Raw genomic sequence first — 17,621 nt, forward strand, 5'->3', positions numbered from 1 at the left:
CCCCCCCCCCCCCCCCCCCCGTTTCATCTCCGCTCGCCGTTCACCCAGTCGCCACCTTTCGTCTCTACTCGCCTGCACCCAGTTGCCTCCCTTTCCCCACCCGGTACGGGCAAAGCTTGCATACCCATGGCCGGTTGCTAGTGGTAAGGTACCTTGTGAAGTTCAAGAATTACCCAAATTTGGACACGAAATGGATGGATGAGCCCTATTTTAAGGAGTTCCCGAATCTCCTTTGTCATGTGCATGACATGCTCATGTACATTCTCAGAGCTAATCCAAAAGAGGCAACTAGAAAAAGACCATTAGAACTAGGACATGGAGCACAAGGTGCAGGCCAGTGTGGAGTAAGGCTTGGAGAACAAGAAGAGGATGCTGTCGGTTGCCTGAAAAGGGGTACTGTCGGCTGATTACAGGAGCTGTCAGCTGTACCGGAAAGCAAGGCGTCTGAAACGCATCAAGACATGGCAAGTGGACCAAGCGACTGCAAGCGCATCAAAGGATTATGGTGAAGAGTCCAATCGGCTGGCCGACCAGCAGTCGGCCAGCTCTTCTATGCTCCAAAAGGCCTATAAAAGACACATGAGCTCATTGTGTTAGTCATTCACCCCTTTATGGAGTGGATCCTTAGGGGTCCCAGTTAGCGACAGATTTTGGTGATGTTCACCTTTTTTTATGAAGGCAGCCAAGGGCTGTAGATTAGGAGTACCTTTTTGTACTATATGAATATATTGAATTTCCAGCTTACCTACCTACCTACCTACCTACCTCTCTCTCTCTCTCTCTCTCTCTCTCTCTCTCTCTCTCTCTCTCTCTCTCTCTCTCTCTCTCTCTCTCTCTCTCTCTCTCTCTCTCTCCGTTCACCCAGTCGCCCCCCTTTTGTCTCTGCTCGCCTGCACCCAGTCGCCGCCCCCGTTTCGTCTCTGCTCGCCGTTCACCCAGTCACCCCCCTTTCGCCTCTGCTCGCTTGCACCCAGTCGCAACCCCCCCCCCCCCCCCCCCCCCCCGTTCGTCTCTGCTCGGCCGTTCACCCAGTCGCCCCCCTTTCGTCTCTGCTCGCCTGCACCCAGTCGCCGCCCCCATTTCGTCTCTGCTCGCGTTCACCCAGTCGCCCCCCTTTCGCCTCTGCTCGCTTGCACCCAGTCGCCCCCCCCGTTTCGTCTCCGCTCGCCGTTCACCCAGTCACCCCCCTTTCGTCTCTGCTCGCCTGCACCCAGTTGAGCAAGTGGACCAGGCGACTGCAAGCGCATCAAAGGATTATGGTGAAGAGTCCATCGGCTGGCGGACCCGCAGTCGGCCAGCTCTTCTATGCTCCAAAAGGCCACATGAGCTCATTGTGTTAGTCATTCACCCCTTTATGGAGTGGATCCTTAGGGGTCCCAGTTAGCGACAGATTTTGGTGATGTTCACCTTTTTTTATGAAGGCAGCCAAGGGCTGTAGATTAGGAGTACCTTTTTGTACTATATGAATATATTGAATTTCCAGCTTCTCTCTCTCTCTCTCTCTCTCTCTCTCTCTCTCTCTCTCTCTCTCTCTTCGTTCGTCTCTGCTCGCTTGCACCCAGTCGCTCCCCCCCGTTGCGTCTCCGCTCGCCGTTCACCCAGTCGCCCCCTTTCGTCTCTGCTCGCCTGCACCCAGTTGCCCCCATTTCGTCTCTGCTCGCGTTCACCCAGTCGCCCCCCTTTTGCCTCTACTCGCTTGCACCCAGTCGCCCCCCCCCCCCCCCCCCCCCCCCCCGTTTCGTCTCCGCTCGCCGTTCACCCAGTCGCCCCCTTTCGCCTCTGCTCGCCTGCACCCAGTTGCCTATAAAAGACACATGAGCTCATTGTGTTAGTCATTCACCCCTTTATGGAGTGGATCCTTAGGGGTCCCAGTTAGGGACAGATTTTGGTGATGTTCACCTTTTTTATAAAGTCACCCAGTCGCCCCCCTTTCGTCTATGCTCGCCTGCACCCCGTCCCCCCCCCCCCCCCCCCGCGGCCGTTTCGTCTCCGCTCGCCGTTCACCCAGTCGCCCCCCGTTTCGTCTCTGCTCGCCTACACCCAGTCGCCGCCCCCGTTTCGTCTCTGCTCGCGTTCACCCAGTCGCCCCCCTTTCGCCTCTGCTCGCTTGCACCCCCCCCCCCCCCCCCCGTTTCGTCTCCGCTCGCCGTTCACCCAGTCGCCCCCCTTTCGTCTTTGCTCGCCTGCACCCAGTTGCTTCCATTTGCCCACCCACCTTTGCTCAGGCCCCCAAGGCAGCAACATAACTCTCCCCTGCACCTGTAGCTGAGCATCTTGTAGGTCGCATTTTCTCAGTCTCCCCCAAAGGGGAGAGGGTACCCTTGAGGGGAGACTCGTTCCACTAACAGCCCTCTCCTTCATCAGTAGCAACACATGGGAAGTAAGAAGTCTTTTGCCTCAGTCACCGCTTCACGATTATACCGCCCATTCCTCCACCCGTGAGCAAGCACCATGGGAATCCTACCTCATGCAAGAACTGAAGAAACTTCAGGGAGAATTAGCAGCACTGAAACACGAGACTATCAAAAAAGATGAACAAATCAACGAACTGAAAGTGCAAGTGCAAGCCATGAAGACGAAGCAAGAGGAAGCACGAGAAGGACCCATACCTACAACACTACAAACAGAAACGACAAACCATGTTTCAAAGGTAAATTCAGTTAACTCACAAGATTTTGTTAAAGAAGTCATATCAGCAGTCAAAGAAAAGGAACGAATGGAAAGTAACAAAAAGGTAATCAGAGTCGGTGGTCTTCCTCAAGGCTGGGATAGGACAGACATAGCTCAAGAGCTTCGAGAAGACTACATATTAGATACAGATGTACTTACAGCACAACTGAGCAAAGTAGTCCCCTTCGTGGACTTAGGAGACCCTATCTCTATTATAGTAAAGGGTACATAGGCAAAAGTCTCCTATATGGACAACAATGAGAAAATAGCAGTGATGAAGCAAACAAGGTCTCTCCAAGGGACAAAGGTATGGATAGCTGATGAACTCACCCCGCTACAACTCAAGAACAGATCGGCAGAGCTGAATAAAGTTAAAGAAGCAAGAAAGAATGGCAAATGGGCAATATACAGAGGAGGACAAGCAATCATTAAAGAATTCCGTACTCCACCCCCCTCAAGAGCAAATCCATCCATGGATGAAATATAGCTATTTTTATTTTGAACCTCAATTTCGAACTACATGCAATAGAACCCATTGTAATTTAAACTCTTAAGAGTCTTAAGAGTTCATTTTGAGTTTTTTTTTTTTCAGTTTTATGCCTCTTTGGCATCGATACCCAGAGTGGAATGTAAATGGATGTACCTGATCTGTCCCATAGGTCGGATTCGGCCTCCCGTAGACGTTAATATAACTTTCTTTCCTCTCTCTCTCTCTCTCTCTCTCTCTCTCTCTCTCTCTCTCTCTCTTCATATCTGCGTTTTTGCATCAGCATGAAAGTACACGGATACGAAGCCCAAGGCAAGGAACACAGAATCGGGAAGAGCTCTCAGGAGGTTTGTTGGTGGTGTTCCACAGAGCCAAATAGGTTTGTTGGTGGTGTTCCACAGAGCTAGAGGGGATGGCAGTCCTGTGAGCCAGATAGGTTCTCGGGCAACGTCCCAAGGGAGGTTTATCCTCCAAGGGGTGATGTGAGAGTGCCAGACTCATTTCTCAAGAATGAAGACGAAGACAGTGTTCAGAGTCAGGGCAAGAATGGATTGTGGACTAGATTGAACAGATGAATAGATCTTACTCTGAGATAGAGTGGTTTTGGAGTCCGGGCCGGGTTTTCAGAGAAAAGGGTTTGCCAAGGATGGATGGATGACAGAGGGACTTCAGGAAAAGATTGGGATGATGACAGTCATCCAAAAACAGGCTGGAATCCCGTCATCAAGTTTAGCAAAGGGGGATGTCATGTGCATGACATGCTCATGTACATTCTCAGGGCTAATCCAGAAGAGGCAGCCAGAAAAAGACCATTAGAACTAGGACATGGAGCACAAGGTGCAAGCCAGTGTGGAGTAAGGCTTGGAGAACAAGAAGAGGATGCTGTCGGCTACCTGAAAAGGGGTACTGTCGGCTGATTACAGGCGCTGTCGGCTGTACCAGAGAGCAAGGCGGCTGAAACGCATCAGGACATGGCAAGTGGACCACGCGGCTGCAAGCGCATCAAAGGATTATGGTGAAGAGTCCAGTTGACTGGCCGACCAACAGTCGGCCAGCTCTTCTATGCTCCAAAAGACCTACAAAAGGCACATGAGCTCATTGTGTTAGTCATTCACCCCTTTATGGAGTGGATCCTTAGGGGTCCCAGTTAGGGACAGATTTTGGTGATGTTCACCTTTTCCAAGAGGGCAGCCAAGGGCTGTAGATTAGGAGTACCTTTTTGTACCATATTAATATACTGAATTTCCAGCATATCTCTCTCTCTCTCTCTACTCTCTCTTCATGTCTGCGTTTTGCATCAGCTTGTTTCCAATGGTGTTTAGGGCTGAAAGAAGACCCCCAGAGCTTCCACGTGTTACATTGGTGCTCATGTACATTCTCAGGGCTAATCCAGAAGAGGCAGCCAGAAAAAGGCCATTAGAAGAACTAGGACATGGAGCACAAGGTGCAGGCCAGTGTGGAGTAAGGCTTGGAGAACAAGAAGAGGATGCTGTTGGCTGCCTGAAAAGGGGTACTGATGACAGCTGATTACAGGCGCTGTCGGCTGTGCTAGAGAGCAAGGTGGCTGAAACGCATCAGGACATGGCAAGTGGACCAGGCAGCTGCAAGCGCATCAAAGGATTATGGTGAAGAGTCCAATCGGCTGGCCGACGAGCAGTCGGCCAGCTCTTCTATGCTCCAAAAGGCCTATAAAAGGCACATGAGCTCATTGTGTTAGTCATTCACCCCTTTATGGAGTGGATCCTTAGGGGTCCTAGTTAGGGACAGATTTTGGTGACGTTCACTTTTTTTTATGAAGGCAGCCAAGGGCTGTAGATTAGGAGTACCTTTTTGTACTATATGAATATATTGAATTTCCAGCTTATCTCTCTTTCTCTACTCTCTCTTCATATCTGCGTTTTTGCATCAGCGTGTTTCCAGGAGTGTTTAGGGCTGAAAGAAGACCCCCAGAGCTTCCGCGTGTTACATCCTTAAGGGCTATCTTGATTCTTTTTAGTTATGGGCAATTGATTAGAAGCTAGGGCATGTCACTAACCCCTGACTGATGACATGCGGTACATATCTGGAATATGGATCATATGGAGTCCAAAGGCATGGCATGATGTTTTGGGATCTCTGGGTGGTGCCCATGAGGAGTACAATCACATGGTTTGATGACTCATTGAGAGCAATGGACTATTTCAGTGTCATATGATTTATGGGCAGTGCTTGTAGTTATTCCTGCCAGTAAATCTGCAGTCTAGGAATATTTCAAGAACCTAAGAGAGATTGTATTAGCAGACATGCAAATTTCACATATTGAAGTTTTCGTCCAAGTTGTAGCCAGTTGATATTGTGTTAATTCTTTCTATCTTTCGTGGTGCATATGCCCTGTCAACTACCTTTTGTTTGTAATAATTCTTTCTATTTGTTATTGTAACACACGGAAGCTCTGGGGGTCTTCTTTCAGCCCTAAACACTCCTGGAAACATGCTGATGCAAAACGCAAATATGAAGAGAGAGTAGAGAGAGAGAGATATGGCTGGAAATTCAGTATATTTATATAGTACAAAAAGGTACTCCTAATCTACAGCCCTTGGTTGCCCTCTTGGAAAAGCTGAACATCACCAAAATCTGTCCCTATCTGGGACCCTAAGGATCCACTCCATAAAGGGGTGAATGAATAAAACTATGAGCACACTTTGCTATTTATAGTCTCTTAACCTTAATGGAGAGCTGGCCGACTGCTGTCGGCCAGGTGACTGGACATAAAATCATACAAATGATGTGCCTGTATGCCCTTTTTTTGATTCAGCCGACAGCCCTTTTTGGTCTCAGCCGCGATAGCTCCTATTCTGTTTCTGGTACACCCGACAGGGATCCAATTCCATTCTCTAGTCCAACATTGCTCCTTGTGCTCCAAGTCCTAGCTCTATCTGGTTCATACTCTTTATCTGGCTGCCTCTTCTGGACCAGCACCTGAGAATGTCCATGGCATCTTTCATGCACATAACATCTCCCTCTGCTAAACTTGATGACGGGATTCCAACCTGTTCTTGGATGATTGTCATCATCCCAATCTTTTCCCGAAGTCCCTCTGACATCCATCCATCCCTGGCAAACCCTTTTCTCTGAAAGCCCGGCCCGGTTCTCCAAAACCACTCTGTCTCAGAACAAGATCTATGCATCTGTTCAATCTAGTCCACAATCCATTCTTGCCCCGACTCTGAACACTGTCTTGGTCTTCATTCCTGAGAAATGAGTCTGGTACTCTCACATCACCCCTTGGAGGATAAACCTCCCTTGGGACCGTTGCTCGAGAAGAACCTATCTGGCTCACCGGCGGACTGCCATCCCCTCTGGCTTTGTGGAACACCACCAACAAACCTCCTAGGAGCTCTTCCCGATTCTGTGTTCCTTACCTTGGGCTTCGTATCCGTGTACTTTCCTGTACCTTGGACCTGTACACCATCATATGGGACTGAATCAGTGTTTAGCTTTGCTGAGCCTGATGCTCTGATACCAATGTAACACGTGGAAGCTCTAGGGGTCTTCTTTTAGCCCTAAACACTCTTGGAAACATGCTGATGCAAAACGCAGATATGAAGAGAGTAGAGAGAGAAAGAAAGATGGCTGGAAATTCAGTACATTTATATAGTACGAAAAGGTACTCCTAATCTACAGCCCTTGGCTGCCCTCTTGGAAAAGGTGAACATCACCAAAATCTGTCCCTATCTGGGACCCTAAGGATCCACTCCATAAAGGGGTGAATGAATAAAACTATGAGCACACTTTGCTATTTATAGTCTCTTAACCGTAATGAGAGCTGGCCGACTAGACATAAAATCATACAAATAATGTGCCTGTAGCTACCCTTTTTCTGATTCAGCCGACAGCCCTTTCTAGTCTCGGCCAACAGCTCCTGTTCTATTTCTGGTATAGCCGATAGGAATCCAAGTCCATTCTCCAATCCAACACTGCTCCTTGTGCTCCAAGTCCTAGCTCTATCTGGTTCATACTCTTTATCTGGCTGCCTCTCCTGGGGACTAGCACCTGAGAATGTCCATGGCATCTGTCATGCACATGACAGTTATGATCCCTCAGTGCTAGGCTTCATTATGGCTGAATCTGCCTTGCATCTTTGGAGCTTTGACAGAAACTTAGTACACAGACCTTTGTAAGAGTGTATGCTCTTATGTGTGTGTGTGTGTGGGAGCATATATTGATACCAAGTCCTATACCCACTATTGGGCACTAATGACGTTAGTGGGGATGTCTTAGTATCTAGTCCATACTATGCATGATGGAGTTTATGGTTTATTGTCTTGTGGATGACTACCATGAGGTTATAAATTGCACTTTCTTATAAGGTGAATTTGGGCATGTTCTTGGATTCATCTAGGTATATATTTCAAGAACCTAAGTGATTCGAAGATTTATAAGCATGGGAAGAGCTGTCAACGTCAAGCTTGTGGCCAACGGAGTCACACAAGAGAAATGTGTCAACAAGAATTGTTTGCCATGAAGCAAGAAGCCGAGGAAATGGAAGGAGCGACTCATCAACTGTCATAGGCACACTCTCTCGAGTCTCGAGTGTGATGTGGACATGCTTCTACCCATTAGCCAGCTCAAAGGTCGAGTATGTGACCGGATTCATGTGTTTGTAAGGGCTATTGTGCCAAATCATTGTAATATTATCCGTGCGTATCATGTGCACCCCGCACTTGGATGCCACCTGGACATATCTGTACAGTAGGTGCAAGACTTGGAGTGGAAATTGGTCCCTTGTGAGCCCCATCCCGGGACGAGTCCGCCAGAGTTCCACTCTAAGCATCCAAGGTCAAGTGTGCAAGTCTTGTACATGGTCTTGGTCAGGTGCACACATAAAGTAGTACCAGTTCGTTTGCATGGAGTGTAGGGTGGTACCCTACACTTGAGGTCATGTGGGGCAGCCCATGGGCCATGTCTTTGGCCCATGAAGCCCCATAAGCATGTGTGGCCAGCCCTAGGAGGGCCAGCTTCTACCAAGCGTGGCCAACATGGCAGCCTGCCCAAAGGCTGTAGCCCAGTCGGCCAGCCCCAAGGGCTGCACAGCCAGTTGGCTAGCCCTAAAGGGCCAGTCCAGCAGGTGGCCAGCCTCAAGGGCAGCCTGGACAGCAGGAGCAAAGGCGGCCAGAGCATGCCTATTTTAGGGTGTGATTAAACAGGTAGTGGGCTGATTAATAAACAGGCTGACAGCCAATAGAACTCACCGACCAACATCTTTTTGACTGTATAAGCATGGGCTTGGTAAAGGTCAAAGCATCTCAGATTCACAGAAATGCTGAAGGTATTCAAGGGCTAGGACAGCCAAGGGAATCCCTAATGCAAAGGTGAACTTGAAGGTCAAGAACCAGGTCATCTTCAGGCTGAAGGTTTATAGAAGTCAGTCTTTTTCTCATCATTCAATAAAGCAAATACACCATCCTTGGTGGGGGCCTTGCAGAGGGTATTTGGGACCCAATAGGGTGTACCGTGTCTTTTTTGTGATTCTCCTCTCTTTCTCTCTCCCTCTCTCTTGCACTTTTACTTCCGCTATTCGTTATCTAAAGTATAATCATGTCGGTAAGCTTCCGCATGTTACAGTGGTATAAAAGCTTTGCCTTTTGGTAAGGAGATTCAGCCAAGAAAAAAGAAGAAGATTTTCTTTCTCTTGTGTGGTTGGTTTTCAGACACCGGTTGCACTCCCATCCGGTGTGACTCATGTCCCTTGAAGGACAGTTGGTTTATAGCCTATGGAAGCGACCGGAAACATCTCCCACACACATAGTGGATGGTATTGTTGCGGTCAGGGAAAAACTTGACCACTCCCAGTATGGCGAATTCCGACGATGAGGAGAACACCAAATCCCCGCAGAAACTGTTTCTTAGCGACTGCTTCCAGTTTTGGGAGAAAGGCAGCCCTCCTTCTTCAGTGCACCAACGTTAGGCTGTTCAACCCCACACCTAGCATCCCTCATACATGGCTATGAAAGTCACGCAACAACAGCATGCACACCACCCTAGGGCAATGAACAACGTCGGTGGCTAGGCTTCCATCTCCTAGCCGTTGCTCCCCCAAAAACCCGGCCGGAGGAGATATCTATGACAAGGTGCCACCACACCTTATATATGGCTCTTCGACTTCCCATGCTCTTGCATATGGGATAATCCACCACAACTTCTAGTCATGCGATAACCCAAGAGTAGCTACGAGAATATGTCAAAGTCACGCAACAGCATCATGCACACCACCCTAGGGCATTGAGCAACGTCGGTGACTAGGCTGCCATCTCCTAGCCGTTGCTCTCCCCCAAAAACTCGGCCGGAGGAGATATCTATGACAAGGTGCCACCACACCCTATATATGGCTCTTTGACTTCCCATGCTCTTGCATATGGGATAATCCACCACAACTTCTAGTCATGCGATAACCCAAGAGTAGCTACGAGAATTGCCACCTCCAACAATGGCATCCACATCCACATATGGACTGCCAGGTCCGGGTGGACTGTCTAGCACGCAACAGTGGCTCTCTCTCTCTCTCTCTCTCACACCCGGAGATCATGCTCCGAGGTATTTTTGCCTCGCCATCGCCTATGTATTGAAGGCTTTCAGCAGTTAGGGTTAAAGTTTGGAGGTTCTGCAAACAAAAACGTAGAGAGCAAAGAGAGAGAACACGACTCTTTGTGTATTCAGTTGTGATAAAGTGAAGTACAATAGCCACATAATGAAGTGACCTAAAAGATGTGTTCACATGTCCGGCCATAAAGTGTGCCGGGTGGACCAAAACACTTATAAACTGTTATTAGTGAAACTAAGCTAAACTGGGGAAAAAAACCTCCACTAACTGAAGTAAAAAGTGCCCCAGTAATCTACTGATGATCACTAGCACTCCTCTAGGTGCATACACAGCATAAAACCCAACAAACCCCCCCTGGAGTGATATGTGATCACTGTACATCATCCACCAAAAGGAAACAAATTCAAAGCAGTGCAGAATGCTTCGAATTTCGGACGTGATAATGCCTTGGTGAAGATGTCAGCCACATTCTGATCTATAGGACAGTAGATCAGACTGATATCACCTCCCTGGAGTCTCTCCCGAACAAAATGATAGTGAATCTCAATGTGTTTCGTGTGAGCATGAAACACAGGATTCATGGGCCACAGCAATGGCACTCTGACTATCAGTATAAATAGGTGTAGGCTCCTCCACTGAAATATCCATATCAGTCCTGAGACGACGCAGCCAAACACACTCAACAGTAGTAGTGTAGGCTGCTCTGTACTCTGCCTCACAAGACGAAGTGGCCACTCTGGTTTGTTTCTTGCTTAGCCAAGAAATGCATGAAGAGCCAAGAAAGAAACAATTTCCACTAGTGGAATGTCTGGTATCAAAATCACCAGCCCAATCTGAATCGCTGTAAGCATATAACTGCATGTCACCTCCCTCAGGATAAAGCAATCCAAGAGACAAGGTACCCTGCAAATACCGGAATACACGCTTCACAGCTTGCCAATGTGACAATCGCGGGCTGTGCATGAATCTGCTCAGCTGAGATACGGCATACTGAATATCTAGCCGTGTAGTACACAAGTAAATAAGGCACCCAACAACCTAAGCATATGTAGTGGCATCAAAAGAAATACTGTCATCTTGTAGTGACAGTTTCATCCCAGGCTCCATAGGAGTGCTAATAGGCTTGCAATCCTGAAATTTAAACTTCTCCAGAAGTTTAGCAACATACCGAGATTGCAACAACCCAATGCCTCTGTTATCCTGCACAAACTGTATGCCCAAATAGTAGTGTACGAGCCCCAAATCAGACATGTCAAATGTCTGTTGCAGTATCTCTTTGAAAGCTGCAATTTTGTCATCATTTGATCCCATGAGCAAAAGATCATCTACATAAAGACTGATGACCAGCAGATCTTTCTCTTCTTTCTTTACATACAAAGTGGCTTCTAATGGACTGTTCACAAATCCTTGAGTGAGTAGGAAAGCATCTATCTTTGCATACCAAGCTCGTGGAGCTTGTTTCAAACCATACAAGGCCTTTTTCAGCCTGCATACTTTCCCTTCATGACCATGTTCTGCAAAACCTATGGGCTGATGTACATAAACTTCCTCCTCGAGGTCCCCATGTAGGAAAGCAGCCTTAATGTCCAACTTGGTGAACAACCCAACCACGATGTGCAGCCAATGCAATGACACACCTAAGTGTCGACATACGGGATGTAGGAGCAGATGTCTCCTCATAATCAATGCCCTTCTTCTGTGCATAGCCCTTTGCAACTAGACGGGCTTTGTACCTGTCAATGGATCCATCTGCATGTCTTTTCAACTTATAGACCCACTTAGTACCAATGGCTTTCTTGCCTTTGGGCAGATCAACCAAATCCCATGTTTGATTCCTTTTAATAGAATCAAGCTCATCCTACATGGCTTTATTCCAATGCACATTGTCTCGTGCATCCACAAATGAATCAAGCTCATCATCCTGTAAACTGGCTGCCATAACCATAAAGTCACCCATGCATTCCGTGAAGAGCCAGCTGAACGAATATGAGGTATAATAGACCTCTGTACTGACAATGCAATGAGTGACAAGGCTTGTGCATCTCTGGCATCCCATGTCTTCTGAGCATTTGTTCTTTGAGCAGGCAATGGCTGACCTGGTGCCTGTACCTATTGTCCTTGTCCACGAGCACCCCCTTGGGGAGGAGTCTCTGGAGCCAATGGACCTGGACGTGGTTCATCACCACTAACAAAATCCCAAAGACCTTTTGCCACGAGCACATTTCTCAGCATAAAACTCCACAAGGAGTAGTTCGTGCCGTCCAATTTGTCTTCCTTAGACAAATACGTGAATACATCACTCTGCTGTTGATTTGCCATTATGCCAATGCACAATGTTGTACCTGTGTCAAAAAACCCAATAGCAAGAACCCTGAAAGCAACTGTACTCCACTGAATACAGCTTACCCAAATATGCCTGCACTCTCAATCCTCTGAATGTGCAACACAATGCACCACCAACAAACCTCCTGGGAGTTCTTCCCGTCTTCTCGATCTGTGTTCCTTGCCTTGGGCTTTGAATCCGTGTACTTTCCTGTACCTTGGACCTGTACACCATCATCTGGGACTGAATCAGTGTTTAGCTTGTATATGCAAAGTCTGTTTGGGTGACAATTGATGAGGAAAAAAAGATTCTATCAGTACATACTGCACCGATGACAAGCATGTGAAGTTGCTGAATCTCCAGCAGGTTCTGTGGAAGAGGGCTTGGAGACAATTGTAAGTTTTGGACGTCAAACTTCAGATGGTACAGGTGCAACAACCAAGGTCTCCAGGAATATGGACAGAGGTGACTATATTCAAGTGCAAGGACAGGGGGCATACTTGTTCTCATTGCCCTGAGATGAGAGGATAAAAACTCAGATTGGAGTCAAATTGTAACATAGCTGGTTTGACAGAAGAAGCTTGGAAAGACCTTTTGTGTAAACTCAGATTAGAGTCAACTTGACTTGGATTGGAATCAAATTGTAACCTAGCTGGTTTGGCAGAAGCTTGGAAAGACCTTTATGCGAGACTGGGTTTAGGTGTAATGGCCCTACCTATTTGAAAGGAGTGAAAGGAGTCATACACTACGTGACAATAAGAAAATCTGCTCAATTACATGTGCAGACTTCTATGCCATGAAAATCAAATAAGGGACCAGAAGATAATTCCAGAAAAATGCATGCCTGTATGATAAGCTCCTGGACACGCATCACAAAGAACAAGGTCTCCTCCATCCCCACATTCCGCACAGAGATCATCATTATCTCTAGAAGTCTTATCAGTGGATTCTTCCTGTATCTTAGCTGCAAGCGACTGAGCAAACTTATGCAGAGACTGTCCATCCGATAGATATATACTTGTGTACCTGAGGCCATTCAAAGTAAACAGTTAGTATCTGATCCCACCAATGGGTTTCCTAAAGACATGGAGAACCAAATCAGACTTACGGATTCCGTCGTGACCCCCACCCCGCATGGGCTTCAAAGGATGAACAGCTGATCTGCATATAAAATACCATCACAAATGGAGATCAACAAAAACAACACAGTGAATGAGGTAAAACTACACTCCGAGTAGTCCACCACATAAGCAGATTTCTTACCACTTCATTGCAGCAGCCACAGCAGATCCCATGACCCTCTTTTCTGCCCGTCAAAATACGCTGCATCAGAGCACCTCAAAAGTAAGAGGCTTCAAATATATCTATCACAATCCATCATAAGTTTGAAAAATGAAGAACTGTGAGGTAGATTTAAACCTGTCCTTTAATATAATATGCAACTTCGGACCCATTTGGTAAACCTCCAGGTAAGAAAAGCATCTTGTGCAGGTTCATGTCTCTATAGATAAACATGAAAACAAGGAGAACGGGCTCCCTAAGCCTCATGGACAGTGTCATAAAAACTTATCAGAACACAAAGGACATTGCTAGGCACCTTGTTTGAGATGATGGAGGCGTCTGCACGATCCTTGAACAGTTAGAGTCAGACCGACGCTTGTGATGGCTACTTGTACCTGATGCTTTTAGAGCACAACTGATTCAACTTTAGCCAAGTTTGCATATGTGAAAGATGACTGAGATAGTGACAAGAGATCACAAGCGGCTTTGTTATAATGACCTGCATTTATGAAGTTATCTTTCTTGGCACTCTCATCATCGGGGGTGCTTCTAATGGCTTTGCGAAGAGCACCCACATACTTTCCTTCACTAGCTTGCCAACCGGCTCGCAAGATATCGTGCAATGATTTGCCATTTTCTAAGAAAATGTTCTCACTGGGATGCCTTGCAGTGCTTCCCGCATGCTTCTCAAAGCAAGAAACATTGACCATCTTCAAAGAACAAAAGGAGAAAGGAGAGTGGGGTATGGGTTGGTGGTGGGGGTGGGGGTGGGGATGGACAAACATATAAACATAGGTTAGTATTTTATAATATTACAAGCTATTCAAAAGAAGCTTTGAAGACCCTGAGGTCCCTTACATTTCTGCCCTTGCAAACTCTGCAGTTGCACAAGATCCCACCATTTGTCACCACTCCAGTAAGCATAACCTAATGACAAGTTCCACTGGATAGTCAGGATACTTTCAAACCAAAGCAGAAACATGGCTTTCAAAGAAAAGAAAAATGGCAACTAGATTTTGTGAGTTTTTACTTACTCTACCTCCCTTGTCTTGATATGAAACCTGGCACTCTTCAAGCAAACCCGACAACAAAAGCGCCTTAGCAGTAACCGGCAGTTCTGTCACTGTTCCTTCTTTAGCACCACTCGGTTCTTCTTTGACAGTATCTTCTTTAGGAGTGTTTGGTACAACAGTCTCTTCTTTAAACATTTTGATTTTCGATATAATTCCACTTGGTCTGGGCCATACCGAGAGGTCCCTAGAGGTATCAAATGCCATCTGCCTACCTGACTCTATGACTGGATGCAGGCAAGGGCTTCCATGGGCCATTTGCTGCCTATTGTGAGATGCACATTCCTCTGTTAAAAGGACTCTAGAAGCTTCTGGTGATGTCTGCCAATTAGCATCTATGACTGGATGCAAGCAAGGACTTCCATGGCACACTTGTTGCCTGCTACAAGATGTGATTCCCTCACTGCAAAGGTCTCTAGAGGAATCCGAGGACGTCTGCTGCCAGCCAGCATCTACCCTTGAGTACAAACAAGGGCTTCCATGGAGCCTTTGAGGCCTGCTGCAAGATGCACTCCTGTTGACAAACACTGGAAGCTGGCCGCAATCAGTTTCGAGATCGACATCCTGACCCCTTCTGAACAATAAATATTTTGAGATCCCCTCTTGGCCATGATACATGTCATCTGATTGCTGGCTTTCAGAGTCCAAGGTATCCACACCAGGGTCAAGAACTTGATCAAGTGGCGGGGCTGACAAAGTGCATACAGTGGAATACATGTCACTCTCATTCTCCTCATCAACATCCTTCTCATTTACTTTTTCATCCTTATCATCCCCATCGTCATCACTATCCTCTTCTAATTCATCTTCAAAACCACTTATATCCCCATTTATTAACCTTTGAAAAGAGAACCTGCCTGGACTGGGGCCCGTACCAACCACTCTTTGCACGTCACCCCAAGTGGGGTCCAGTCGATCAAACAGCCTTGCAACACAATGTGATCTCCCTGTGGTTGCTTCTTGAACCCCATATCTTGCTCCATCATACAAATAAGAGTAATTGATTGTTTCCATGTCTTGACCTAGGCTGGGGAAGCTTTTACTATCTTCTGCAGTTTGCAGATCCACTTCAGCCACCTCATTCACACATGTGTGACATACCCGCGTTCTCGACTTCCTCGTCATACCTTGCATATCAGATTCAGTACCTACTGTTCCAATTCCAATGCCAGTTGAGGCCAGCTCTGGCACAGTTGATGTCCTCTGTGGCCCATTGCATCCTTGAAGGCAACTCTTTGAAGAAAACTGTTCATCTAAAATGCATAAACTTTCATTGGGGAACCCCATGGGTATACTGCTTACATCAACGTAGCCATCTGCAGACGAGACATGATTCTGATATGAAAGCAAGGGAACTTTCCGAACAGGTGAAGGAAGGGGTGACCACCTTGCAGGAGGCAAACTAGCTTTGGGACAGTAGATGGCCGCTTGAGCCTCTCCATCCACTAGATGAACTCCAGGAGTAGAAAATTTGAAAGGAATTCTTGTATCCTTAGGCGTTGTGTCCAGAACACCTATTAGTACGGAATCATGAGTCACAGAGCCCCCTTGCATTCTGGCATTCCAAAAAGGTTCTTGCAAAGCAGGTTCATGTGCAGAAGCTATGTTAACCTGTTCTACAAAAGTAATCAGATCTTCGCTTGCATGTGCTGCAGCATCAGTACCAAGTGGTTCACATTCAGTTCTCGTGGTTTCTGAGAGTGAACTATGATTCTCCAAAACTCCAATTAGAATAGGCTTCTTTGTTGGAGGTTCTGCTATGAAATTCATCAGATGGCCTTCCGTGGGAGCCTTCCGTTTCAGGACGATTCGGATTCGCTCTTTCCCATTGGTGTTCTTTGGACTGCATGAATGACCCGTCACATCATCATCAGGTCTCTCTTGCCCTGTTGATTCTGACATTTTTCCGGGATCTTTGCCTCCAAAGCATCCAGTTCCACCATCCTGCTGGCCTGCATCAAGAGCACTGAGGCTACTTTGCTCTTTGCCACAATCCATGTGATCTAATGAAGCATCCTGTTAAGGATGTCTTGACGTGCCCAGATACTCTTGCATAGCCAGAAGGCATACAGTTAATGCCAAGTTGCCAACTCACCAGTAACAAAGCTATCATCTTTTTTTGTGAAAGATAACCAGAAATAGTACAGCGATGTTGCCATCTCACTGCTTAGTGATGAGAATGTTCCAGCTTTTCGTGGGCATTTATTATTCTGCCCCCAACTCACCAGATTAGGGCATGACATACTCAATAACATTACAGATTCATTCCCAGCATTTGCTGGATACTCAGCAAGCCCCAGATGCTAAAGCTGCTGCAAAAAACCCATGAGAACCACACAAAAAATGCAGTAGACTTGGGTGTATTCCTGTTCAGATATCACTGATTGCTTTAGAGGAGGATTTCTGCTGCTGCAAATAGGAAAAAAATTAAATGACACATCAGTAGCTATACAGTCCAGTGACAATGCAATCCAGTGGAAACAGGAGCTGCTGACAGTGTAGAAAAGATCCCATGTTACAAGGGGCTCATTAATGAATAGAAGGAAAGCATAGAAAGCAGCCGACCGAAATGAAACAATCACAAAGCAAATAAGCGAGGATCTGTGATTACCTGACGAAGAGTTTGTGCGGTTTGAGAGGTAACCGGGTTGATCTCTCTGGCGATGGTGAAGCCTCTTGCTTGCCGTGTCTTCTGCCTTTTCCCTCCCTGTGTGTAGGTGTTGAGTGTGATTAGGCTGCCTGTGCACTCTTAGTTTGAACTGCTCGTCTCTCTCTCTCTCTCGGTAAGCCCCCCATAGTACTAGTAGTTTTTGTATGTTTTCTCTCTCCAAGTCTCCCTCGTACTTCAAAAAAATACTCTCCCTTTGGGCGGCCGGGCGAATGTGTGAAGTATCCACACACGCACACACAGAGGCTTGCTTTAGACCCTACAAAGACTTGCTTTAGACCCTACAAAGACTTGTCAACTTTGGCCTACTAGTTTGTTTCCAAGAATATCTCAATGCATCCACCTTTCCAATGCTTAAGGATCACCATGTAGCTTGCAGCTACCAACCTAGGGTGGTCACTCCTAGGTTTAGCGTGACCCCGCACGGTTAGTCCCTAAGATGACTCTGCTTTAGGGTGACCCTCGGTCAGTCATAGGTTTAGGATGACCCGGCAAATATTCTAATGGTTAGTCACTAAGATGACTCTACTTGACCTTGCTAC

The 17,621-nt window shown here is 46.9% G+C and overlaps 1 protein-coding gene across 5 annotated transcripts in view; it reads right to left on the bottom strand.

The window, feature by feature from the left end:
* Window positions 1-17,406, bottom strand: part of LOC147605756 (uncharacterized) — an 80,782-nt gene extending 63,376 nt beyond the window's left edge. For 3 of the 5 annotated variants that reach the window (XR_015265158.1, XM_086793366.1, XM_086793368.1), the window contains exons 1-9: window positions 17,023-17,406; window positions 14,376-16,820; window positions 14,200-14,268; window positions 13,841-14,051; window positions 13,658-13,742; window positions 13,480-13,561; window positions 13,324-13,383; window positions 13,169-13,221; window positions 12,905-13,086 (exon numbers count right to left, since the gene is read on the bottom strand). Coding sequence is in view for 4 of the 5 variants with exons in the window: in XM_086793366.1 (XP_086649492.1) it covers window positions 12,905-13,086; window positions 13,169-13,221; window positions 13,324-13,383; window positions 13,480-13,561; window positions 13,658-13,742; window positions 13,841-14,051; window positions 14,200-14,268; window positions 14,376-16,409 (2,776 nt within the window). In the remaining variant the exon portion in view is untranslated. The remainder of the gene's footprint in view (window positions 1-12,904; window positions 13,087-13,168; window positions 13,222-13,323; window positions 13,384-13,479; window positions 13,562-13,657; window positions 13,743-13,840; window positions 14,052-14,199; window positions 14,269-14,375; window positions 16,821-17,022) is intronic. The other 2 variants (XM_086793367.1, XM_086793369.1) reach the window with 1 other exon arrangement.
* Window positions 17,407-17,621: the final 215 nt, after the last annotated feature.

This window comes from Cibotium barometz, chromosome 59 (assembly GCF_041138505.1).
Source record: "Cibotium barometz isolate CiBa-2024 chromosome 59, ASM4113850v1, whole genome shotgun sequence".
NCBI lineage: Eukaryota > Viridiplantae > Streptophyta > Polypodiopsida > Cyatheales > Cibotiaceae > Cibotium > Cibotium barometz.